Source organism: Artibeus jamaicensis, unplaced genomic scaffold (assembly GCF_021234435.1).
Source record: "Artibeus jamaicensis isolate MK-2021 breed Jamaican fruit bat unplaced genomic scaffold, CSHL_Jam_final contig_432, whole genome shotgun sequence".
Taxonomy (NCBI): Eukaryota; Metazoa; Chordata; class Mammalia; order Chiroptera; family Phyllostomidae; genus Artibeus; species Artibeus jamaicensis.
In genome coordinates, this window is record NW_026521828.1 from 6,802,282 (window position 1) to 6,829,259 (window position 26,978).

The following is a 26,978-nucleotide window of genomic DNA, read 5'->3' on the forward strand; positions in this document are numbered from 1 at the left end:
CCCCGCTTCGCAGGTGGGAAAACAGACACGCCACTGCCACTGCCACGCTAATAAGTGGCAGAGCCTGGGTCGGAGCCAACTCTGTTGGACCCCAGAGCCCGTATCCTTGAGCACTGCCTCCTAGAATTAAGAAAAGGGAATTTAAGAAAAAAAAGGCAATTTTGCAAACCGGTCTTTTAAAAAAAATCCCTCAACTTGGCTGGGGGGTGGGGGGAACAGGGAACTGATCGATAGGTTACCTTACAAATAGCTGAACCAAGTCACAGTGGCAGCAAGAATTTAAAATGCACACATACGAACCTTGGAAATAATTCCTTTCTCTTTAGCTATAGGCTCATGGTAGTAGGGACTGGTAATAACAGTTTACTCCAATAGCTTCATTTGGGAACCTCTTTCAAGTTTTTTTAGCACTGAGATTTTAATCAGGGGGACTGTTAGTTCAACCTACTTCCTATCACCCCCCCCCATGAAAGAGCATTGAATTTGATTATTCATTAGTTCAAGAAGTCACAGGAGGAGCAAAAGACTACCTCATTTCTACCTCCCAGCCATCCAATGTCCGCCTACAGACCGAAGCCCTTGGACACAGAGATGCTAGGAAGTGTTCAGATTCTCAGACTCTTCTCAGCCTTGACTGTGCTTCAGTGAAGCATCAGGGTCATAAGGACCGAGCCCCGGTGGTCTTGGAGCAGTGGGCTTGAACTGCAGTTACATCAGGACAATCTGTAAACGCCTCGGAATCATCCTTTACAGATTCATTTGTCTGGAGGTCCATATAGTAACTGATGACGTCCAACAATTTTAGAAGCAAAACACAACTATATTTTTGCTTCCCTGAGACAGGTTTAAAGGGCGGCGTAGTTCTGGCATGCGCTGATCATTGACTCAAGTTTAAATATATGTACTTGTCTAAAACCGTAAATATACACATACATTTGTATACACAGGCTGAATGCACATACACAGACATACGCAGACATACACATGACAATAAATCTCTTCGTTTACTCAGTGGTCCTTTTACTTTCAAACCAGATTCTCCTCCCGCCCAAAGAGAGGGAAGGCGCAGCCAAGAGACAAAGAGAAACAGAAGTAGTTAATATTTGGCTTTTGTGTTTCTAAGAGCCCAGGCCTTGGCGACTTAAAAGGTTTTCAAGGGTAATGTTGACTCTAGGCCGTTTTTATTTCATGCGTTGTTCACTTTACAGCCTAGCCCTGAAAGAGGTACCTCTGTCCGCAGCCTTCGCTTTAAGCAGAGACTTTTATCCTGATCAGAAAGCCGATTTCCAAGGCCACTCAGCAGGACCTAACCCAGAGCGTTGGTCTGAAACCAGTACAATGAATTGGAATCAGAAGCGCCAGCCAGAGGTTACCAGGTTCAGCTCTGTACCTCCGAGCAGGTCGTGCTCACAAGGGTGCAGATGCCATTTTTCACTGTATCTGTGGCGGGAAGCGCCGCAGGCCCCCATTCACCAATTACCATGACACCGTTTCGAGCTGGATGCCAGGAGACCAAGGAGGGGGGCAGCCATTGTCATAACTCTTCCCAGGAATACCTGGTTTCACAGCGTATACTTAACTGCTGACACGTGAAAAGTCGAACATTTTGGTAAAATGCATCAAGCCGTAATGTTTCTTTTATGAGATCCCCTTGCAGGAGAGGGAGGTGTGGCCCCTGGCAGAGGCCGAGCTGTTATTCATCACAGTAAAGTCAGCTGTCCTAGCAGCTTCTCAGAGGTCACGCGATCGAACCAACAGCTCTTACAACTGTATTATTGCTTACGGAACAGTAATTGAGGCACCAGATAAAAATTACCTGGTCTAATAGGCAGCGAACAATTTTCACTCAATAAAATTATAAGCCGAATCATTCATTTCATAACACTCCGGCTAATTTATTTGTTGACCTTTTAATATCCATAGCTCTTCAGTGGTATTAACTGCAACTCAGACAAAATCTCTTGTTCATTTCACTTTCATTGATTTTTTTTTTTCCATGGAGGCAATAACAGCTGCTTGAAAACAGCCTTTTTCTTTCCACTGTAGAAGTCAATCATGTAAGTTAGCATGTCTTACGTGGCTATTGCTGCGTTAGCTTACAACCTACTTTAATTTCATGGGGTTTGGGGGTCTTCAGTACCACGGCTGTAACAAAGGCAAAGCTTTCTGAGGGGCCTCCAGCCCGGTGATACATTGTAATATGTTTGAGGCGTGGGGGGCTGTCATCTAACCGGAACCAGAAAACAACCTTAAAATCCCAGGGGGCTGAGAAGTAGCGGCTGCGTTTGCTTTGGACGACATGCTTTCGAAGCCTCTTGTATGAATGCCAGGAGGCCCCTTCCAAGTGGTTAATTCCTTTGCTTTCTGCAGGTTTTGATTGCGGTTCGAATTTTCTATTTCTTTAAAGACTCTGGGCCATGAGCGGGCTCCAGCATACTTGGTACATTTCGACGAACGCTTCTTACGTAATAAAACACTCAGAAGTCTTCAGAATATGGGGCTGTAAAATATAATTGTCACACATTTGCCACTTCATGCCTCCCTAGGAACAACCGCTTGCTACCCACCCCCCATCGAGGCCCCCCCTGTCCATTTCGATTCCCTCTAAAGTGGTCTTTAGCCGTAATGAGAAGGCCCCTTTCGACAGAAACATGTTTAATTATATCCACACTAAGTGTAAGTGACTCTTCTCAGTCACGGCGCTTCTGAGGAAAGAGCGTTTACAGCGTGACACGGAAGGTTCCTAATGGTCTCCGTGGCGAGCTCTATTTTGAGTTCATATTACCAGAAAAATGAAACATTTGAGGAATGTCTCAGAGGATTGGGAACTAAACAGGGCTCAAGTATTATTTTGGTTTGTTTTCCTCTGTCCCTCACTGCCCTCATTATGTGATTTTTTAGAATGCAAAGTCCTACCGTGGTGGAATTTTCCATTTGGCTGAATAAACACAAAGGAAGTTGGGATGTAAAACCACCCTCCACAGAAATGCGTCTCAGAACAAGTCGTAGTTACGGCTTTGCGCAGGCAGCTCCGCGGGGAGTGGGCAATTCTGATGAATGTTCCGGCTTTTGGGATGTCCAATCTGGAGTGTCACCCGGACGTTCAGAAGCAACCAGGGAAGGAGCTAGACCCTGGGGATGAGTGACCTCAATGTACTGTTCAAAATTTTGGAGCCTATAGTAAGCTTTGAGGTGAGGAGGGGAATGAAATCAATGCTGATTCCATCCCTTTCATTAGTAGCTGCTTATCGTCTTTAAATCGGGAGTGATTTTGCAACTTTGTTTTATGTCCCTGATATCTTTGTCCACTGCATTGTGACTCTCCTGATAAGGCAAAGCAGATTGGTGATAAATGGGTGTCAGAAAAATGTGCCATGACAGATGAGTATTGTTCTTCTTTCTCAGTAGTCACCCAAGTCAACTTGACTTTGATGACTGTAGTTTTAGCTTCTGTGTTCTTCTGTATTCTGCAAAATGTTATTTCCCACTCGAGGGGGGCAGAATGCCAAGCACAGATTGTTCTGTTGAGTTTCTGAAGCATCCCCGGACCCTAACTTTAGGAGGGAGCTCCCAGAGTCTCAAAATAGGATTCTGAAACTCACAACTGACGTTGCGTCGGTGACGGGCCTCCATCTGGCTTTGCGAGTTGGCCCACAGGAGCTCTGGATGAGAGGAAGTGGCGGCCATCTCCCCTGCGCACCTGGGTTTGAATTGCACAGACTAGTGAACTGGGTCTTTGCATGGCCTCAGTATCAGACAATTAGACAATCCCCCCCTTCCTCCTGGAAGCCTGGGGAGTGGATATGAGCTTATTAGCCACACACTTGAGGTCAGGCACTGAAGAGAAGACATCCGTGGAAGGTAAATAGTTCTCAGAGGTTTCACTGTCATGAAGCAGAAGGAGAGATGACTTAACCATGTCTGCACATCAGACACGCTATGCCTGGCTCCCAGGAGCGTGCAGATACCTGCTTATTTCTCAGGGCCTAAGAGTACAGTTAATAAAAGGCTAATGTTCACCAAGACCAACCTCCTGTTGCTAGGAGCCTATAACTTGACATAACGTCTATGCCCAACATGATTCATTATAGTAATCACAAAATTAAAATGTAAGCACAAACCAGCAGGAGTGAAAGAGTGAATTCATAAAAGGGGGGAGGGCATCAAAGTCCCCACCGTGATCAAGAGTTAACCTTTGGGAATTTACATATTGGATTGGGAATCTAGAGCCAAATGGAGCGCCAAATTTAAGTCTTCCGCTTTTATAAACCAGGCTAAATATGTGACTTTGTCATTTCGTCATGTAAATTAAGCATGCATTTCTAAAACTCGGTAACTATCTTAGAATAAGCTCTTCAACAAGAATTTCTCAGGGCCCTTGATTCGGGAAACCTTGTGCTGGGGGCTTAGACAAGGGGATTAAGACACCTCCCTGGCCTTGAAGCTATAGCCCAGTGAGGAGAGTGAGCACTGACAAGCATAGCATCAGAGCAAAGGCACCCACAGCACAGACTGCTCTGCTCTGCTGTGCTGGGTGGTACGGTCAGCATCCTTGTCAGAGGCTGAGCGAGATTAGGAGCTGGGGTACCAGGGAAGGCAGAAGCGATTCTGACAGGATAGCATCCTTCTCAGCAGCTCCCGCTCCGATGTCGCACAGGCCTGAGGCTGAGTCCCTGCTCAGCCACTCGTCAGTTGTGTGAGCCCAGGGGAAGCCGGCTGGCTCCTCTGAGCCTCAGTTTCCTCGTCTGCCACATGGTGATACGGATGTTACTGTAAGAGGCTCTCTGTGAAGACTGAGTAAGTTGATGTCCCACTTTCAATAGACCGTAGTTACCATTTTCGTTACTGTACCACCACCACCACCACCTTTAGGGGCGGGCAGGCATTGTCGAGATGGGAGTCAGCATTCCAAGGGAAGGCAAGGCAGAAGGAGCGGGTGTGTGGAGAGAGGAAGGAGCCCTGCATTTTATGTCTAGGCTGGAGAGCTAGCGAGGCCAGAACAGAGAGCAGTTCTTGGTAGGTGTAGGGTGAAAGGTCGGACAAGAAAGTAGGACCACACTGTGTGGGGGGCGTGGAATCTGGTAATCACAGTGAACTGTGTACCTTGAATCTGGGAAGACAGTGCGCCTTGAAAGATTCGGACAGTGATACCAGTCTGTGACCGCAGGGACAACAGGAAGCCCACACGTTATTTGCTAATGGATTGGGCTGCGGCGTAGGAAGTAAAGCTGACTCTTCCCTCTGTGTTTGTACCCCACTCAGCATTTTTCTAATAAAGGCTCCAAAACGAAAGGCAGACTTAGGACAGTCACACTGGGACTGCACCTGGGAACCCGTGGGTCCTCCGCCCTTCTCAGTGTTTCTGCAAGTTCGAACTAGACTTAGTCTGGCTCGCCCGTTTTTTTTCTCTCCAGACCTCCATTCACATAGATATCAGCCGATGGCCATGGCAAGACAGGAGAGACCAGGTTTTAATTGTGAGAGGAAATACATCAGTGAAAAGTTGCTGTTTTTAAGGAGTAAACATCTTTTATTTCTTTAATAGAGAAGAGGTCCGAGGCCATGGAATGGAAAACAGTCTGACTCAGGGTGCGGATTGAGAGCGAACACCAGCTCTGTACGGGGGCTCTCGGGTTCTCGATGTTTAGGGTGCTAATATTCGTCTCCTTAATTCCCCAAGGAGGTTTATTTTTTTAACTCCAAGGATAGGACTATTATCTTGGAAGAATCTAATCTCTACCCTCATGTTTTAAACGGCAAGCAGGGAGATGTTTTAAACATTATGAAAAGAAGAGGAAATCTCTCCTGACAAATAAATGCCTCGAAAAAATTAGATATTAGTACCAGTCAAGTGCTCACTCTTTTCAGATATATTAAAATTGCACATTAGAGTACAAAGATCCTTATCCTATGCTCCCGCCCAATGCCACAAAACATGAGACTTTAGGAACGATTTCAGAGACAAAAGCTTATATGAAACATCCAGCTCTTCCCCTTATGGGAAATTTCTTTTTTTTTTTTTTCACATCCCAGGCTCAATCATTTCCTAATGTGAAATTACAGATTTTTCAAATTACCATATAAAACTGCAAAAAAATGACACTGGTGACCACAGAGAAGATAGCCTACACTATCAATTTGATTTTAAAAGGCATACATCTTTTATACTACCTGCCATTTTTATAATGCCTTTTACAAATTTAATCAATACATTTTAACATTCTATATACTTTAAGTGCAATATACAATAAATATTCAAGTTTCATCTTAAACATGCTTTAGCCTTTAAATTGTTAAAACTGCAGTGCCCTTTCAATCTACTTACATAATGTCATAAAATATACATTTCGAGGTAAATGAAGTCAGCTACTTCAATTTAGTCCCTCAAACTGGTAGTAAATGAGAGGTTAACACTACGGTGCCAAACCCATTATTGAGTAAATTTAGCACCTTGGACAGCTCTGTAAAATCTTTATTGCTTTCCTGACCTGCTCGTCATGTTCTGTCTGTGTGTTCAGTGGCTCTCAGCTCTGATTGAAAGGCAATATATTAGATCCCCAACACAAACACGCTTGGGGGCTCGTTCGCCGGGCGCGGAATGACACCGAGGTGAGAGCAATTTTCTGGTCACCGAAATCCGAGCACCTTGCAGGGCCGTTGCGCCGCCTCGCAGAGGGCCCAGACATTTCCTCACCCCTCCCTGTCTGCGGAAACGACTGATAGAGCTGGACCACACCGGCCAAGCAGACCCGAGCATGGGCTGTCCTGCAACCCCAACGCCAATGCCGCAAGGAGGACATTTCGGAATGGGGGAGCCAGCACCTGGGGGCACCGCTCCCTTTGGGGGTGAGGCGGTGCTGGGCCGGTGACCCTCCCGGTGGCCGTGCACCTGCAGGGAAAGTGCAGCCCGGCTTCACGGACCAAAGAGGGGGTCAACTTTAGGCAACAAGATTCAAGTGTTTCATTTTCAAAGGATTAGTGGTGAAGAGAGCTCTGTCTGGGTCTCAAAATAAGGAGAAAAAGAAAGAAGTGGATTAAGTCACTGAAATGGTCTGTCACCAAAAATGTGTGAGGTTAAAATATATAGCATACACAGGTAGATGGAATGTTTCGGGGTTTACGACAACCTCAAAGATCTTGGGCTTTTCAGATCTTTGGGTCTGTGAAGTTCATTAACATAAGCGGCACTGCGCTAAGTTCCCGGTGGCAGTGTTCTGGGATTGAAGTTCACAAGTGCGGAAACTGCACCTCCTCTTGCTTCTGACAAACGAGAGACTTGTATTTTTTTTTCCCCTCGAAATGAAAAGTGATAAAAATACTTTCTCTGCCAAGGCCAAACATTTGCATAAATATTTATTTGATGAAATAAATGAACATAGACCCAGAGAAATCAAATCTTAGTAAGTAAATTCTCTTGATCCTGTTTTGTTTTCATATTTTCTGAGAGCCAGAGAGAGCCACCAGGTTTCAGCACGAGCAGCAGAGGCTAAACTTGATCTGGGGGTCAGGTTCAGTGTGCTGGCACCATAGTAAATTATTAACTGCTGTGGTCAGACAATACTGCAAACACAGAGTGGTGAATTATCTGGTAGCCTGCATTAGAAAGATAAAATTATTTCAGATGTATTGATTCAAACCCCATTGATTCTATAATGCTTTCCACTCCTGCCATGAAAAATAACTGAACTGGTTTATACATGGAGTCTGGCAGCGTAAGGCAAGCATCAATGTTTCGTAAGAACTGAAAACCCCTGTATCTCGTTTTTGGATTTAGGATGTTGTGTGTGCCACAAGTCATTACTACAGTATGACAACTATTTTATCTTATATTGTGGAGAATTTAAAATTGAGAGATACTAAAACACTTGAAGTTAAACTCAGGTTTGCAACTTTACCCACAGCCAAAAATCGTAAACATACCGTTTTGCACGCCACCTCTGAGAACCGCACGCGCCTTCCCATTTGAGGTGCTGAGAAGCCTCCAGGTGACGCCGCAGATCAAGCTTAACTTTTCTCTCCCCATTTCCAGTGTAAATGACTCTGCAGAAAACTGGGGCAGCGTGAGGACAACTGCTTTTGGTTAGAACAACAACAAAAAAATTACCGCCACACACACTTTTGTAGAGTGCCCTATATTATAAGAAACAAACACCATGCTAAATAGGGAAGCCCACCCAGAGGAAAGGAGGGTGGTCTTTTCTCTCCAAGTGGAGCGAACAGCAGAACCTGCATCTAGGAGGAGAATGAATGAGCCAGTGGGGAAAATGACAAATGATGCTGAATTGGATGAGTCACTGTAAAGGAGCCTGTGCTGGTCATGGCAACGGGCTCAGGGAACCCTCCTGTACAAGCCTCCCACAGCCAGTGCATCGCCCCGGTGTGCGCGTTCACTGTGTCCCCCCCACCCCCCGTATCATGGCTCTGCCACACCAGGGAGATAAAGCAAAGCAGGTTAATGCCACATGCTTCTAGTAGCAGAAGATTGATTGGAAATCCCTTGAAAATGACCTGCCTGATAAGGTCATGGTTCCTGGAATAAGCAATTAAGTGCAAAATAAACACATCTTAGGGATTCATAACATGCACCGAACGGCATCGATTGTGGCCGTCTAGTAAATGACCTCGCAATTGTATTCGGCAATAAACATATGAGTGCTTCGTCGTGCCTGTGCCGGGCGACTGAGGGGCGTATTTTATCTTGTGGCGCCAATGCTGCGCACCTTGGACTCGATTAAGTGTGTGTGTGAACAGGGATGAATGGGTGATTTAACGCCAGCCCGGGGTTGGGCCGCGCCTGAGCAGAGTGTGGCAGGGACTGCAGCGCGATCACAGGAAGGATGTCGCCTTGGTCACTCAGAGGACTGTTCCTGCTTTCTTTCCGGACAGGAGGTCATCCTCAAAAGGGCCGCGGACCTGGTGGAGGCGCTGTATGGGATGCCACACAACAACCAGGTGAGCGTGGGGGGGGGGGCTCGCACCCACGCGGGCTCCCGTGTCTGCCTGAGGATCTTGGGTTCCCCAGAGCAGCGAAGAAGCATGAAAAATAGAAAAGCCCCTCGTGAGTTCGGAGCCGAAGTCATTTAGACTTGCGAAGTTATCAGTTTTCTCTCTTCGCTGGTAAATTTTTTTAATTGCCTTTTCTACGGGATCATTTTCCTTACGAAATCTTCCTTGGGAGTGTACTTCATCATGAAGCAGAGAGTTTCTCGCACTTTATCCCTCTCAGGTTTGCGAACAAGTTGAGGAGGAAAAAGGGTTTACTTTCTTCCGAAAAGCATAACAAGATCAGAATATAATTCTCTGCCTCTGTGTCCTAGAGCGTGTCCATGTGTAGCATGCAAGTCGCTGAGGAAACTAGGAGTGTGACAAATTATTCACTCCTTTTTGTGTCCCCTGAGTCAATGTCCAGGGGATGCCGTCCCACCAACACTCAGGACACAGGCAATTTTCTACCACCTGCCCTGGACTTCCGCAGGAGAGAGGAGGGGCAGCACCTGTGTGGGTGTGCCGCAGGGGTGGCCCCAGTGTCCCTGAATGTCACTGGTGGGGAAGGAAAACCCGTGGTGCTGTCCTTTACTGCAAGGACATCGGGGGAAAGGCTTTAATGGCTCCCGCAGTCAGCCAAGCAGGGCTCTGCAGCCCAGCACTATCCTTAAAGAGGTGGGTCTCTTTGGGTGAGACCCTCACTTCTAGGACCCTCAGCCCCCCATTTGTGATCGGGCATGATGATGGTGCAAAAGGTTTGCAGAGAGGGGTATGGATGTTAACGCAGTCGGTGAGCCTCGGTGAGCCACGGTGAGCCCGGAGCGCCCAGGGCCTGCAGTGCGCCATCGAGGTGCCGCTGCCGGGAGAGTGAACGGGGCTGTCCTCTTCCTTTTCAGGAGATAATTCTGAAGAGAGCAGCCGACATCGCAGAGGCCCTGTACAGCGTCCCCCGCAACCACAGCCAGCTCCCGGCCCTCACTAACACTTCGGTCCACGCGGGAATGATGGGCGTGAATTCCTTCAGTGGACAGCTGGCCGTGAATGTCTCCGAGGCGTCACAGGCCACCAATCAGGGTCAGCAGCCTGTTCCCCGCCCCCGCTCCCTGTCCCTTCCCAACCTCAAGCTACTCCCCCCCAATTATTTGGCCCAAACAAGTTTTACTTAAATTTTTTTTTTCCAAAAGGGGAGATTCCCAGCTTGTGTGCATCAAATACTGTTGTAGCATTTTGGTTCTAGCCGTTCTGTCTGGTGATCAGGGGGCGAGAAGATGCGTGTGTGGAGCCTTCTCACCACCGGGCTCCCCACCATGCACCGTGAATGACAGATCGCAGAGAGGGCTGGAATTAAAGTTCTGAGGGGCCAAAGCCCGTCATCCTCGCCCAGGGAATAGGAACCTGTTAGCTTCAGGGTACGGCTCACAGATTGGGATTTATTTCTGCTCCAAAATGATAATTTATAGGCCCTGCATTGCCACTTCTCACGGCCCTGCTAAGTATTTATGATCTCCTAAGAAATGCACCTTGTGCTCACTTCCCATTTTAATCACAGAGCTCGGGCCACCAGCCCACGCCCATCCATCACCCGACCCCTTCCCTCCAGGATGCTGCGAGGGGCCAGGAAACAGAGCCCTTCCCCGCCCCAGTCTTCCAGGACACCCCCCTCACCCCCGGTTTTGTCCCCACTCCTCAGGTTTTACCCGCAACTCAAGCAGCGTATCGCCACACGGGTACGTGCCGAGCACCACCCCCCAGCAGACCAACTATAACTCTGTCACCACGAGCATGAACGGGTACGGCACTGCCGCCATGTCCAATTTGGGCGGCTCCCCCACCTTCCTCAACGGCTCAGCTGCCAACTCGCCCTATGCCAGTAAGTAGAGATGCGCGTCCGGCCTTTTCGCGCGCTTTCACGCAGAGCACTCGGCATCATGCCCGGCGCCCCACCCTGCCCGGCACCGACCCACGGCATGCCACTGAAGGCAGCACCGTCTCCAGCAGGAGTTGCTGCCCTCCCTGGCTCCCCTCCCCCCCAAACCCTTCCTCACTGCCAGAACCTCGCTGCAGCTCAGAGCAGCAGTGTGGTATCATCGCAAGATCCCAAGCTCAGAGTCCTAGAGGGATGGTGACTTACCGGTGACCCCAGGCACGTTCATCCCCTCGCCAAGCTCCAGTTTTCTCACCTGTAAAGTAGGAACTGGCCTCCCTCTCCGCATAGAGCTGATGTGAGACTCTGATCAAATAAGCCACACAGTGAGCTCGTCCTGGTGCCATGGCAGGCACACTCACTAAAGCTGCGCACTCACCATGGTGACGGGATGATGATAGTGGTGCTGGTGACAGGGCACAGGCCAGTGGCCTGGCACCTAAACTCTGACACTTGGAATTTACCCCTTTTGTGTCTGATATTGTAAAGAAAAGCAGCCATTGGAAAAATACACTTTATTTTTTCCCAAAACTCTGGCACAGTGAACACACACACATACACGAAATGTCCTTTGGTGCCTCATCTATTTCAAAGTTTCGCTTCCATTGTCTTTGGTACCACATTCAGATCACACTCAGCAAACCTCAGCGATCTGGCACCTTCACATGTGAAAGGTCACGGGTCCCTGCGATCCCTTCCCCCGCCTCTGAGGACGGCTGCACAGACAGATCGCTGAGTTCTTCTCGGACAGTGTGGGTGGCACTTCTCATGTGTGTGACATGCGGCCGGACTCTTACACACGCAGAGAATGATAGAGGATGTGTTGTTAAGTGGAAGGATATTCATGCTTTTTTTTAATAAGAGTCTTGTCTAAAACTGAAAGTTACACTGTTGCTAATAGAGGAAATGTAGAGAGCGCTAATCCTCGAGAAGAGGAAAGCTCAGGCTGGGCCTGTGAAGCAAGTTATTTCTGAAAGCAATTCGTGGGGCCTTTAGCTTTCTCGGTGAGTTTTTATGCTCAGTGTGAGCTGAGTTTTCGCGTTTCTACTTTGTGTGGAATCAGCTGGTTGAACATTTAAAATACACCCCCCGGCCTCCCATAATCTGGTTATATTACGTCCGCTCAGGAGGCAGCGTTTGGGGCCAGGTCCACCGACTTGTGCTTCCTGGGAAGACCGCTTCTCATAGATCCGTCACGTCCGTGGTCCCCCATCTACTCCGTCAGAAATGTTTCAATCATGACCTGAAAATTAAAAGGTGGCATTCTTAATTAAATCAATAAACTAATTGCTATATGGTAGCAATTCAATTTCAGGGCTTGGATTGCTCTGTCTTCTCAAGCCCGTGTGGCCACCAGGCAACGTCAGGCTGAGATCGCATTGGTTGGCCTGTAAAACTTCGAACATTTAATTTCCATTCATTGATTTCCTCAGTGCTCACAAATACAGTATTAAATCCTCAAATAGGCTCTCAGAGGGGACAGTTCCATCTGCATAAATGCAAATAAAACAATAAACACCAGGCCCAGCTGATTCGAAATTTTTGCCTCCATAATATTTAATTATTCATAAACCGCTCATGTTGAAATATCTCTCACAGAATGAAAAAAAATAAGACATTCCACTGGTGAGCACACTTTCTGGTGTGGTGGCTGATAACTAATGACGTTACAACTAATGGAACTGCCCGACCATATTTCACCCCTTCCTCCGTTCGCCACCCCCACCAGACTCCCCACCTCCACACATATCACAGCCACATTTGCCAAGGAGATTAATTGCCTTCCTCAGTGAACCAGCAGGATTTCAAGTCAACGAATATTCAAAAATCCAACCTCTAGTGCTGGCGGTACGCAATGTAAATGGGTATTATTGTTGAATGTATTTTCACACTTATAAACCTTAAGAGATATATACAAATGCTGGCCTCGTTCAGAGATAAAGTACAGTTGAGACAGTGTTTGGGAAAACTCCGTGGATGGCGGCCCAGTGCTGTGCTTTAAGGCGCCCGCAGTGGGCTTCCACCATGCACCGCTGGGAACTGATCACCAGGGGGCGCCTCTTCTGATGGCAGTCCCTGTCTGTGGCTGATTCGGTTCCCTCTTCCTTAACTTTCCAAAGTCAACAGGCCAATGGCAAGGCCACCTAAACAGCCTTTGGGACCTCGGTGGGCTCCTGGGAGGGGGAGATGCTTCTCCCTGGCCCCCTTTTCCCTTCGCGGGGCTGTGTGGTGGAAAGGGCACTGAGTGGGGGCTTGCTCCCCATCCTACCTGCGGTCCTCGGGCAACTCACTGGACTGTGTTCTGAGTTTCAGTTTGCTCAGGTGTAAAAAGGATCTAACAGGCCCCAACTTAAGCTTGCTTGGCCAATGATATATGCAGAAAAAGAAGTGAAGATTCTTGTGAGTGATAAAGCAATATATAATGTTCATAATGTAATGTGGAAAGTAATAACACAGTAGAAGAAAGTACCTAGAATGCCAATTTAAGTGCCTGGGAGTCACTGGGCAGCACTGATACTGTTCCCCAGGAGATGCCAGGGGTAGAAGGTGAGTGGATGAAAACACTAGTCTTGAGTGTAGAGGACTTAGTATGTGCAAAGTCTGTCTCCTAAAGTAATCAGATTTTAGCAACTAGCAAAAGGTGAAAAGCTGGGCCAAGTGGACCGTGGTTGGTAGTGAAGTTGCGTCTCCCCAGCTCTTTTGTAACCACAAGCACCTAGGTATTCCTTTCTGTGAACTGCCAAAGTTAATTCTCCCGTCACTGGAAATCCACACCCCCCCCTCCCACCAGAGTGTGGGAGTATTTACACAAGGCTCCTATCCTACTGCTTATTCATTCCCACGCATGAATCTGCTGCTCCAAGGGAGCTATAAGCAATTTGCAACTCTGACTTGTAGTTCTGCACTAGCCACAAAGGTTGCATGTGCTGGTCTGTTTAACCACTTTGCTTCCTACCCGCCTACCTCTGTGCTGTGCACTTACAGCCTTAAGGAGCTCACAGCCTCGGGGGGAGAAAAGGAATACACACACACACACAGACACACTGCCAGTGCCTTCGGTTGAAATCCAGGTGTCGCCTCCAGTCACCCTCCCTCCTCACGCCTTTCATTCCATCAGGGACCATGCCGTCTCAGGCTGGCCTCCTACCCAATACCCCCACCTCCTTGCTAGAACCTTAGATCAGGCCCTGCCTAGAGTGCTTGCCCTGACACCTCCTCTGTGAGCCTTCTCTGGCTTCCCTTCCCTGCCTCCAGGGTTGGCCACGTTCACTGTTACTGCTATTTTGTGCTACTCTCTCCCTTGTAAGAGCACTGTGTTTCCTCACCTGGGACATAGTAGACCCACAATAAACACACAGAAGATTACCACCAAAAAAACGTAGCACGTGCCAAGTAGCAAATGATGAAAGCAGACAAGCATTCAGGGAAGGCTCGGGCTGCAGGGGAGGCCTGAGCAGGGCGGCGGGCAGAGGGGCGGGGCCGAGCCACCTTGCGCTGGGATGCGGGGGGAGGTGCTGACCTCTGCTTTCCCGTCGCCCCTCCCAGTTGTGCCATCCAGCCCCACCATGGCCTCTTCCACAAGCCTCCCCTCCAACTGCAGCAGCTCCTCTGGCATCTTCTCCTTCTCACCAGCCAACATGGTCTCGGCCGTGAAACAGAAGAGTGCTTTCGCACCAGTCGTCAGACCCCAGACCTCTCCGCCTCCCACCTGCACCAGCACCAATGGGAACAGCCTGCAAGGTGAGCCCCGGGCCCCACCAGGCCAGCAGATGCCCTGACTCCACCCTTCCAGGGCCCAAAGCAGATGCCTCTCTGCTGCCCAGGGGCCAGCGTGGGCCTGCCTGCTTCTCTCTGCCCTCATCTGTTGGGTTCTTTTGTGCTCACTCTCCTTGGCCCTGGCCCTGCCTGCCCCCCCTCTGCTGCTGTGGCCTGAGCGGTCCTCCTTCCAACTTCAGCAGTTCTGCTCAGGCCCAGATTTGCTTCAGAATCCTGTTTGCGCTCACTAATGCCATCGTTTCTCTTTTCTCCTCCCCGTGGTTGCCATAAGCAGACCAGTCTTTTGTGGACTCTAGCAAGTTCTCCACTGCAGGGTCTCTCCCGGGACTGGCCTTCTCCTGAAGTAGGTCACTCAACCTTCCTTCCTGTTGGCTGTGTCGTCAGAGTGAACGTGTGTGCGGCTGATCACGGGGTGCGGGGTGCGGGGAGCCACAGCCTGACCAGAGCCTGACACTGGGGCCTTGTAGACACCCGAGACTTTCTTCTGTCCACCAGCGCATTCAGGTTCCTAGTCAAATGGTTCCTTCTCTTCCCCCTCATGGAATATAGAAAACAAGTCACCAAGAGTGGAAGTGACCTCTTGGCTCACTGAGAAAAAAGCCCCCCACTTTTAAAGTGGGTCCACCGTCTCTCATGTTTTGCTTGTGTGCTGGTGTTGGGTGCCAACCCGCACAGGCGCATTTCTTCTCCCACATCAGTGCCGTGGAGATGAGACAATGACGTGTAGGGAGGCGGTCAGAGCGCAGGACTCCCAAAGCCGGTGTGGCAGAAGCTGGCTTGAAACTCGGGCTCAAAAATTCACCTCTTTCCATCTCCCAAGCACTTTATTACTCGGGGGAAGGGGAAGGATGTGTCCAGGGAAATAACATCAATAAAATAATCTGCCATTTTTGAGCCCTGGAGAGGAAACTGTGCTGAAGGCTGAGCATGCTGTACCTTCATCCCCACCCCTTCCTGATGAAACGGGAGGACTGTTGTCATCTCCATTGTGCAGACGGTGACACTGACGCGTCAGCAGAATAAGTACCTGCCCACAGGGCCAGCCAGGGAACGGTGGGGACCAGTGTAAAGCCAGCAGGGCCCCTAAGCCCTGGCCTACACAGTGCCCCACCTGCCGTGGTATGCTCACCCTCACTATTGGAGGTCCGCAGGCTTGTTTGGGACTTCTCAGCCCTGTTTCTTGTGGATAAGTATATGTGTATTTGTTTATACGTATACACACATGTACTCTGTGCCGCAGCCTTTACATTGATGTAACCTTATATCGATTCTCCTGAAAACCCTATGAGGTCAGTACTATTTCCATTGTACAGATGGGGAAATTAAGGCCCAGGTTGCCCAAGGTCACACAGCTAGTACTGATGGAGCCAAAGTGAGTCCCCACCCTGTGACTCCAGAACCCGAGCTTCTGGTCACTCTGCCTAAGTCTAGAAGGGCCAGGGCAAAACGTTTCTGAGAAGGTGGTCGCAGCACAAGCCAAGGCCACGCCCAGCAAAGCATGCCTGCGCCCTCCCCCGAGCACCCATCGGCTTCCCCCCTCTCGGGGGGAAGAGGGAGATTGCCTGCCTGTGGAACTACACCTGAGTCTCAGGCAATGTCATTCCTGTTAGGACATGCCCACCTGCACAACGGGGTATCACCTATTCCTGCAAGTCTCTCTTTAGTAAAAAATAATGCTCTGTCACCCTCTGTGTACCTCCAGCTAGCAAACTAGGGACATGATGCTGAAGAGAACGTAACTCATAATGGGTTTTAAATAAGGATGAAACATACGGGAAGCAGAAGTCTGCTGTCTTTGAGCCGCCCCTTGCAACCTTTGCTGAGTGCAGATTAGCCGTCAGGAACAGCCGCTGAGAGGCGGGGCTGGGGAAGAAGTGGGTCTGGCTCGCGTGGCTCAGCTGGCGGGAGCATCATCGTGTCGCTGGGCGGTGGTGGCGTGTTGGATTTGCGGTCAGGGCGAGTGTCCGGCTGGCGGGTCCGACCCCTGGTCCCAGGGCGAGCCTGTGCGATCCTGGTCTGGGTGCATGTGGGAGGCAGCCAATCGGCGCCTCTCTCGTGTTGACGTTTCTCTTTCTCCCTTCCTCTCTCTCTAAAAGCAATGAAAAAAAAAAGTCCTTGGGTGAGGATAAAAAACAATGAAAGAAAAGAAATGCCTTTGTGAAGGTCCGTGGTCGTGTCACCAGCCAGCAGTGTCTGAAGTGAGCAGCCCGCCGAGGAGGGAGAAAGGACAGAAAATAGGGATTCGGCCCGGATTTCGGAGGCTCCTGGGTTTAGGGAACATGTGGGAGTGGTGGTGGGGGTGTGTAAGTAACGCCAACATGGCTTTAAGACATATGCAGAGTTTGTGCACTTGTCGCTCTTCGGGCCACTTCTCACCCAAGTCCGCACAGATCCCAACAGCAGAGGTTGTCCCCTGTCCCCTTTGTAACACGCAGCTGCGGAACATGGCGGTTTGGGGCTCCCCCAGGAACACACTGCCAGCATCTGCTGTTGCGGACCACGCTCCCCTTTCCTTCTGATGGAGCATGTGTCCGGGAGGGTCTGTCCGGTGGTTTTTGGTTTTCCAACACTGTCAAAGACCAAAGGTGCCTACTTTTGGGGGGTGGCAGCAGAGGAGGTAGGAGTAGAGAAATCAAAGTCACTTTTGACACTGTCCTTCTTCCTGCCCCCAGCCTGCTCCACTTCTAAGCACAACCCTCCCCAGGCTGGGCCCCGGTGCACGCCCTGCGCATGCTCCCGGCAGCTGCAGATGCTCCGCCCCATTAGTTCCACGAAGCTCCAGTGTGGGGCCCTGGGTCTCCTCTGAGGACAGGAGTGACTGCATGCCTGGTCAGTCCCCCAGAAAGCAGCATTGCAGTCTCTCAGGACAGCCTACCTTGATGCTCACAGCCTACCTTATGTCTTGAGTAGGTTTTCTTTTTTTTAGGACAAAGCAACTCTTGATCTCAGCGCTTCTGGAGCCTCCTCAGGTGCTCTGTTAAAAAAAAAAGTAAACGTTGTGGTCAAACAAATCCAGAGGGTACCCAACCCCTGTCTTGGAGATCAACCACAGCACACCTGAGCTGACTGAAGGCTCTGAGACCCCTGCAGGTAGACAGGGGGACTGTTCCAGTTACTGCTCCATCTAGTCCTCTAAACACCTTTGCCCACAGAACCTTCTGCCAAATGTGAAGACCGATGGACATGCATTAAAAAAGTTGGGAAATGCAGCTGTGTTTTGTTTTGGGCTTCAAAGGGAAAATGCAGAGAAACCTTCCATTCTTTTCTAGATGAGTTCGTAGGTGGAGCCTGATTTCTCACGGGTCAGACCTGAGCCACCTACCATGCCGTCATAGAGACACCCCCTCCTCCTAAAGCTGAGCCCCCCTGCAGTTTCAGGCGTCAGAGGACTTCTTTAATCAAGAGACGACAGCCCTGAGAAGGCTGTCACCATGCCATTGGACCCTGCCCCGGTGCAGTGAGTTTAACCCTGACCATGTCGTTGAGTCTGTGCGGAGACCATGAACAACAAAAGGCCTGAGTGTCCACGTACTGATTTTTTTCTTTACACACTTTGGTGAGACCCAGACTGGCCAGCCCCATGTCATCTAGTAGTGAGTCTGGTGGAATTGTCTTTTTCTTGATGCACGTGTTTGTTCAATTTCTGTAGGATCTTCACTCGTTCTGTTCCTGGTTAGCTCACAGTTCTCACTCATCGGGTGGCTTGAGGAAGGCCACATTCTACCCTGTCGCTCCAGAGTCCCCCAGCTCTGCAGAACTTTCCATTTTTGTCTTATCCTTACCAAAATGTTGGAACTGTACTGATGGAAGCGCTGCCTTTCTTTCCTTAAACAAAAAACATTTTATTGTGTGGGCTGTTATAGTCATCCCAACTGTCCTCCCTCTGCACCCCCCACCCGGCCACCTCCCGCTCCTACAGTCAATCCCCGCACCGCTGTGTCTTTGGGGCCTGTTCTTTGACTAATCCCTTCACCTCCTTTCAACCAGTCCCCTCTGACAGCTGTCAGTCTGTTCCATGTTTCTATACTTCAGATTCTATTTTTGCTCTTTAGTTTTATATTTTGTTCATTAGATTCCAGTTATCAGTGAGATCATATGGTATTTGTCTTCACCAACTGGCTTATTGCACTTAGCATAATAGTTTCCAGTTCCACCCATGTTGTCACAAAAACGTAAGAATTCCTCCTTTTTTCCTGCTCTGTAGTATTCCATTGTGTAGATGTACCACTGTTTTTAATCCACTCATCTGCTGATCAGCATTTAGGCTGTTTCCAAATCTTGTCTATGGTAAATAATGCTGCTCTGAAGATAGGTGCGCATATATTCTTTTGAATTGTTGTTTCAGGATTCTTAGGGTACGTTCCCAGAAGTGGAATTGCTGGGTCATAAGGCAGTTCCACTTCGAATTTTTGAGGAAACTCTATACTGTTTTCCACAGTGGCTGCACCAACCTGCATTCCCACCAACAGTGCATATCCTTGCCAGCACCTGTTTGTTGATTTGTTTATGTTGGCCATCCTGACAGGTGTGAGATGATACCTCATTGTGGTTTTAGTTTGCATCTCTCTGATGGCTAGTGAAGTTGAACATTTTTTCATATGTCAGTGGGCCATCTGTCTGTCTCCCTGAAGAAGTGTCTATTCAGGTCTTTTGCCCATTTTTAAATTGGATTGTTTGTCTTGTGGTGTTGAGTCATATCAGTTCTTTATATATTGTTCAGATGAAAACATTGATGTTTTGTTGGCAAATGTGTTCTCCCATACAGTGGGTCCCCTTTTAATTTTGATGCTGGTTTCTTTAGCTGTGTAGAAGCTTTTTGATTTGATGTAGTCACATTTATTTATTTTTTTCTTTGTTTCCCTTGCCTTAGGAGATATATTGGCAAAAATATTGCTACACAAGATAATCTGAAATTTTACTGCCTCTGTTTTCCTCTAGGATTTTTATAATATCACAACTTATATTTAAGTCTTTTATCCATTTTGAGTTTATTCTGGTATATGGTGTAAGCTGGTGGTCTAGTTTCATTTTTTTTGCATGTAGTTGTCCACTTCTCCCCCAACATCGTTCATTGAAGAGGGTATTTTTTACTCCATTGTATGCTCGTGCCCCCTTTGTTGAGTATTAACTGACCACAGAGACATGGGTTTATCTCTGTTCTGTCCCACTGGTCTGTGGGTCAGTTCTTATGCCAGTGCCAGACTGTCTTGATGACAGTGGGCCTTGTAGTGCAGTTGGACATCAGGTGTCGTGATCCCCCTACTCTGTTCTTCTTTCTCAGGACTGCCAAGGCACTTTGGGGTCTTTTTTAGTTCCATATAAATTTTTGGAGTATTTGTTCTAGATCTGTGAACTATATCGCTGGTATTTTAATAGGAATTGTGTTGAATCTGTAGATTGCTTCGGGTAGTGTGGATGTTTTAATGATGTTAATTTTTCCAATCCATGACCCCGGGATGTGCTTCCACTTATTTGTATCTTCCTCTACTTCAGTGTCCTGTAGTTTTCCAAGTTCAGATATTTTCCCTCCTTGGTTAAATTTATTCCTAGGTACCTTTTTTTTTTTGCAATGGTAAGTGGGTTTGTTTTTCTTAGTTTCTCTGAGTATTGATTTTGTATCCCACTACTTGAAAACAACACAGCCTTTCACAGCAATAGTCTTCTGAGCTCCTGTCATAGGACATGGTCACCCAGCTGCCGGGGAAGGTGGCAGTCACCTCAGCCTTGTGACAGCTTGGCACATGGGGCTGTCCGAGAGTGTCATGGGCCCGGCCTGGGCAGGTCCATGTGCCAGCTGCAGACACCCATCCTCCTACCCACATACGTGAGGCTGAAGACCGCAGCACAGACACGAGCCAAGCAGGTCGCCACGGCTCCGGTGCCTCCCTGCTGCCCTGCAGTGAGGTTTGTTCATGAAAAGGCCTTGTTGGAAGTGTCAGAGGCCACAAACAATGATCTCTCCCTCAAACTTACTCAGCAGGAAGGGCCCTGCTTCTGCGCTTTAGGCAGTCGCAGGTGAGATGTAGCGAGCTGTAACTCCTTCGTGTGATAGGCAACATTCTGGGCGTAGGTGCATGTGGGCCCTTCTTCTGGAGAGTGGCCCCGTGCCTTTCATTAGGTCTCAGAGAAGTCGGGGCCGGCGCCCAAAAGGTGGGGATGCAGGGGCCGACCAAAGCCACCCCTACAGACCCTCAGGTAGGTTTGCTGGTTTGAGTTTAATGATTGGCTAACCTTTATGAATGGAGCTATGAATTTATTTAAATTCACATCTTCACCTTCCCTTGAAATAATTCGGGTTCCTGCACAGTAGCATTTGCCTTGGCAGAGTCTCCCCCCCCCGCCCCTGGGCACTCGGTCCCGGCCTGGGCTCTCAGGGCGCTGGAGTTGGCTTGCCCCAGAGGAAGGACTGTTAGTTACAGACTAGCGTCTGCTAGCTTTGCTTTATAGCTCGGCCCTCATGGAGGTTTCATCCAATGAATCTAACACGTCATGCCGGGTCCTGAAACACTACTTAGATTTTTTTTTTAAAATTCTGGACATCCCATGGGATGTTGACTGATGAGTGTTGGCTGAACCCACGGACCAAATTAGCGGGAAGTTGGTCAGTTCTCTACTGGGCATCATGTTGACACTGCCCGATTACCTGGCTGGGCTGGGGACCGCCCTTAACTACCAGGGGCACAGGAGATCCTGGTGGAAGGAGACTTGCTTCTTTTGCCATAGGCTTAGAAAGGCCTGCCTTGAATAAGGAACCTAGACATCCCCTCCAGCGTGGTTGAAAAGATTCTTAGGGTGGAGGGGTGCTGAGTTGGTGCAATGCACAGATTCCCCCCCACCCCCACCCTCGCCTTTGGAACTACAAGCATCCTGAATTCTCCAGCTAAGGCTTGGGTTGAAATACCAAGCTCCAGGTTTCAGTCAAATCTAGGGCTTTTTTGGATCTTAGGGGGACTGAACTTCCAACTGATCCCAAATCTTTGGGGGTTTAAGTTGGTCTGCATTTGGCAAGAGCTACTTCCTGTTTCTAAGAAAAATGGCTTTTGAGGGCTTAGGAAACAGGCTCCAGGAGCTTTTGGGCTGCAAAGCGGCTCTTGCAAAACAGCATTTGGATGATTTACGTGTAAATGAATCAGAAACATGTGGATTAAATTTCCTTGTGAATACAGATGGGTTTAAAAATTAACGGAAAAAGTGTTTGGCAAAATACTTTTTTTTTAATTGAGTCAAAAATGTCATGGATGGGGAAGGGGAAGCACAGGGGCGTGGGGGCCACAGGGCTCGGACCCCCCCCCCCCCCCGGTCGCCCGGTGTCTACGGCAGGATGTGTGTGTACTGGGTTTTTTTTTTTTTTTTTTTTTTTTTAGTGGCACATTCCTCCAGACATGAGATTTGGGAAATGAAAAAGGCCACTTCCTAGATGCAGTCATCACTGACAAGAACATTAATTTAAAATTAGAATTGCCAACAAAAAGAAAGCAATGACTCGTTCCGCCTGACGGCACGCTAAGCCATCCCTGAGAGCCAAAGGTGGCTGCCATTTGCTTCTAACGTAAACATCTCTCTCATCCCCGTGCATTTCAAAGTTGCCACACTGTTTTCACGGTGTTTTAGACATCCTTTGTTCCTCACACCCTTCACGTAAAGTGTGCTGTAGGGCATGGTGCCTATTTGATGGCAGAGGAAACAGCCCAGAGATGTTAAACAATGAACACAAGGTCACACAGTGAGTGTAGTGGCGGAAGGGACAGATTAGAAATGGTAGCAGCTAATCTCTGTCACATCTTCCGTACGAGCTGAACCTGGGCCAAGCACCTCTCGTATTTAATTTTACTTAGATCTTCAACAACCATAGCAATATCACAGCGTTTGCAAATACCGATGAACTGCATTTTCTAGCTGAAGAGGTAGAGGCTCAAGAGACGAGAAACCACCTCCTGGGGGACATCGTAGTAAGCCAGAGGTGGACGCCTGTCTGTTGGATTCCCAGCTCTTCTAAATACTACATGCAGCCTGTTATCTTAGAACCCTCAGCCTCGGAGAGGTCCTTCCCCGGAATCTCACCCCAGCTTTCCTTAGGCCACAACTTTCTAGGGAGTGTTCAGAAACTTCTGCAAGCCCGACACGAGCAGTGGTAGAGGGGATGTTCTGCAGTTGCACTCAAACCTGCCTTTTCCTCCTCCGCACTTTCTCCCAGCACCTTGGCCTGTGAACGAGGCCTGCTGTGGCCACTCGCGGGCATGAGCTCAGGGAGAAGGCCCTAGGACTGGCCATCGGTTGTGAGCTACCAGAGCACAGACACCCACCGCGTTTTGTAGAAAGTGCTAGCAGTTGGGATGGACTTATTTTAATATGTTGGCAGTGAAAGGGGGAGGAAAAAAAGTGACAAATAGAAAATCCTCACTGTTTTGCAAGGTTTTGGGCTGTGAGTTTCCCTGCGGCATTCAAACTATGCAACTTTCCCCGTTGTGTTTCAAAATTGAAATCAGACTTGAAGGGATGCTTCGCATCTTCGGCTCTGTTGCAGACACACACTGGCTGGTCTGTGAGGATGCTTAATAAAGGACGTGTATATTTTATACAAAAACCATTCTAGAGAAGAGGACAGCACGTTTGTGGCGAACAGTTACCCGACATAGTGGTGTGTGGGTGTTTCCCCCCCCCCTCTTTTTTTTTTTCTCAGTGAGAAAGTTTGGAGGCAGAACCACTGACTTTCGCCTTCTCTCCCCACAGCGATATCTGGCATGATTGTTCCTCCCATGTGAAAGAATTGCCTTGAAGAATTTTATTAATGAAGAGGTTGGATTCTGCTACAGACAGAGAGTAATCTGATACAAGTCCCAGAGTGGAACTTTTAACTCAGGCCTTTTTAAGAGGAATCACAATTACTGCAGATTTTTAAAAACAAACAATATCACCGACCTTGCAAATACTGAAATTGGAAGGGATCTCTGAGTGCAGGATGCTGGTGAAAGTTGTACCTCCCAGATGTTTGGGGGATATATTTATTCTGTGTTCATAAAAGCAAATCCACTTTTTCTTTCTTTTCTTTCCTTTTTTTTTTTCTTTTAAGCTTCACTCCGCAGTCATTTGTCTTTTACGAACCGTAAAGCTGTACACACAGGACACTATAAATAAGACCCCATGTTTTAACTTATGATGTTTTTAAAGCTGTGTAAAGGGAGAACGAAGTGGTGATATTTACAAAAAAGTAAAAAAAAGAAAAAGAAAAAAGAAAAAAAAAGCTTGTATGGGACAGAATAGGAATGCCAGTTAGATTTTTTAGAAAACTAAGAGTTGGCTTTTGCGCCTTAAAGCATATCAGATGGTAGTTAGCTCAGACAGTGCATTGTCAGTATCTAACTTAACAGGCCACCCCTTAGCAGTGCAAGCTTACTTATCTCTTTTGTATTGTTGTCTTAAGTAACTGTGTAAATAAATGCAGCCTGCAGAGTTACAAAGTGATGTTAAGTGATCACATTTTTCCCTTCTACTCAAAAATCCAGTGCCTCTAGACAGATTGTTAAAAACTGCATATTTAAGCCCGATTATCATTCTCGCTTTTCATTCTGTCAACTGCTTCTGAGGCCGGTGGCCTCTCGAGAGCTTGGTGGCACACAGCGTGTGAGAGTCTCCTTTGAATCTTCATGGAACAGGGTCCAGGCACAGAATTCCACGTGATGCCCTCCAGCGATCAAGCCAAAATCCCTCTTACACTCCCACCACCCACAAGGTAAAAGTTTACGCATCCCGAACGCTGACTCCACACATATCCTCCCAAAGCTGACAAAAGCAAGCTGGAGAGAGAGAGATAGGGCTCCCATCAGTCAACCCTAGTATCTGTAACACAGTAGATCCAAAGGATAGGTGAAGTGCTTTGGAATCAAGAGTATGAGAAAACTGGGAGAAAGGAAAAGAAGGTCGAGACCTCCGAAACACAGTTTTCTGTTCTTCGGAAATGTTTGCTCTCGTTATCTGGAAAGTGTTCTTAAAAAGAAGGATAGCAAAGACGCAGCAAAGCTACGAGGATGCATTTGCCTGATATTTTTTTCTTTGCTGTTGTGTTTTTGTATGTAGTTATAAATACTGTAGATTTTTTTTTGTGATTTTTTGCCAAAGTCGTTGTTCTATTTATACATTTTAATGTCTTAAGACAGTTTTTCAATATCGCAAAAAGATTTTACGGCATATTTTGCAAAGGAAAAAAAAAGCTCACTACGTTTAGCTTGCACATATTTGCAAAATTAATTAAAAGGCTTTCTGTTTTAAAGAGGATTTTGTAAAATATCCATATAAATAATGTATTTATCTTTGGAATTTGTACATTGCTTTCCCTTTCTTCCTTTTCCTCCCACCCTCTATTTTATTGTGTATGTTGGCTATGTGAAAAGTGCATATTTGTTTGGTCACCTACAGTTGTATTAGCTGTTTCAATGGGATTTTTAAACATTTCATTTATAGTTATTTTTAGTATTGTTTTAAAACCATGCTTCAATTTTTTTAAAATTTCCACCCAAAAGCCATTGTCTATTTTTGTATTATTTGTAAGTTAAGAAGTTTTTTCCAATATATGGCAAAAAAAAAATAGTAGCATATTATTCTTGTAGCATTTAGTTCTGTAGATTAAAAAAAATGTATCCTTTGCTTTGGAAGCTTACAAAAAAAATCCAACCCTAATGCTGTTTTACTCTATTAATATGCATGGAATCCCTCCCTCTGGAGTGATGCATTTTGTGCATTAAATTCAGGGGAGAAACTTCATAGAAATCAATGAACATTCTTTCTTAAGTCTGCTTGTATATTTCCTCTGTCTTTCACATAAATATAAACCAGCAGATTGGATGCCTTAACAATGCAAATCATATTCATTTCACTTGTACATTGTAACTGTGCACCAGAACTGTCAGTCATCACTAACATTGTAAAAAAAAAACAAACAAAAAACAGAAAAAAAACAAAAAACAAACAAAAGAAAAAAAAAACAAAGAAATCGAAAAGCACAAAAGAACTGTTTTGTTACCTTAAGACAATGTAACTTTTTTCTAGTAGACAAGAAATTTACAACAATGCTGCAACTGTGCATGCCCCCCGTATGGATTTTGCAATGGTTTTCACTAGACTGTCAAGAGTGCGATTTTTATGGGTTGGGGTGGGTGGGGGAGGGGAGTTGTGGGAGGGAAGGGAAGGGAGGAAAGCTGATTTTTCATGGTGAGAAATAATAATAATGATGATGAATAATAATAAAAAAACTGGAAAATGTAAGCAAGGTGGACGCATTGCTTCTCGGTACTCAGAAAGGTGGTCTGAATTCGTGTGGTAAGCGCTGGCCTGAAGATGTGTACAATTTAAAGCCATATTTTGTCTGGTGAGCCCCTTGACTGTTTGCGAAAGAATGGTCAGCCGGGGAGGTGCCCGGCTCAGACCTTGACAACAAATGCCACCCATCTGTCAGCCATGTGTAGTGGTTAGAACTTTTCCTGAAAGTCCAAAGAGCCTTTAAAATACATTTGTGTTTTGTTGCCCCTTATTTACATGGATTAGATGAAAAAGATGTGCTTGCCCTCTGACCCCCCTCCTAAAACTGTTACAAGTAAAAGATGTTCCCCTGAATACAGAATATGGCTTTAAGAAGAAAAGGAAAAAGGAAAAAGAATTAAGTAAAGATTTCGGTTTGGGGGAAAAATACAGCTTCTTGATGACTGGATTGCATAACACGCCCTGGCCTCATATTGTACTAGAATGCAGTTTAACGAAGTCATCTCTAAATCTACTAACCTTTCACCTTCCTATCCAACTTTTTGAATAGACACACACTGTACAGTTCAATTGTTAGAGAACCTAACTACTGTAGAGATTGTTATAATTTTTTTTCTTTTGCAAAAATTCAAGCTGTAAAAACTTTTCAACTTTCACAATATTTAATTAAAGTTACTTCCTGTCTGTGATGGCAGCTCCTAGTTGTGTATTCATTTCGCTATCTCAGATGAGCCAAAGTCCAACATAACGCAGACGGTCTGTGCTTGCCATTACTCAGGCCAGTGTTGACACCCAGAGAAAAGAAATTAGGGTAGTCCTGGGACACCCACTTTCTTTGTGAATCCTTGGGGATTTGCTAATCTGGGATGCAAATTGAACACGCACAGCGTACTGCTGCCCTCTGCTGGCAGCAGCTGGACGCGCACGTGCCCAGGCTGGCCCGCAGAGCAGCGAGAGCCCCAACACTTTCTCCAAACCCAGCAGATCCCCCGCTGTGACAGAATTGTGAATCCAAGACCCGGCCATTCTAGAATGCCGT

At 47.3% G+C, this 26,978-nt stretch overlaps 1 protein-coding gene across 8 annotated transcripts in view; it reads left to right on the forward strand.

The window, feature by feature from the left end:
- Window positions 1-25,817, forward strand: part of EBF1 (EBF transcription factor 1) — a 376,209-nt gene extending 350,392 nt beyond the window's left edge. For 4 of the 8 annotated variants that reach the window (XM_053665916.1, XM_053665917.1, XM_053665918.1 and 1 more), the window contains exons 12-17: window positions 8,887-8,952; window positions 9,882-10,059; window positions 10,676-10,855; window positions 14,456-14,650; window positions 14,961-15,029; window positions 23,417-25,817. In XM_053665916.1, coding sequence (XP_053521891.1) covers window positions 8,887-8,952; window positions 9,882-10,059; window positions 10,676-10,855; window positions 14,456-14,650; window positions 14,961-15,028 — 687 coding nt within the window. In that variant the 3' untranslated portion in view covers window position 15,029; window positions 23,417-25,817. The remainder of the gene's footprint in view (window positions 1-8,886; window positions 8,953-9,881; window positions 10,060-10,675; window positions 10,856-14,455; window positions 14,651-14,960; window positions 15,030-23,416) is intronic. The other 4 variants (XM_037152248.2, XM_037152249.2, XM_037152250.2 and 1 more) reach the window with 1 other exon arrangement.
- The last annotated feature ends 1,161 nt before the right edge of the window (window positions 25,818-26,978 follow it).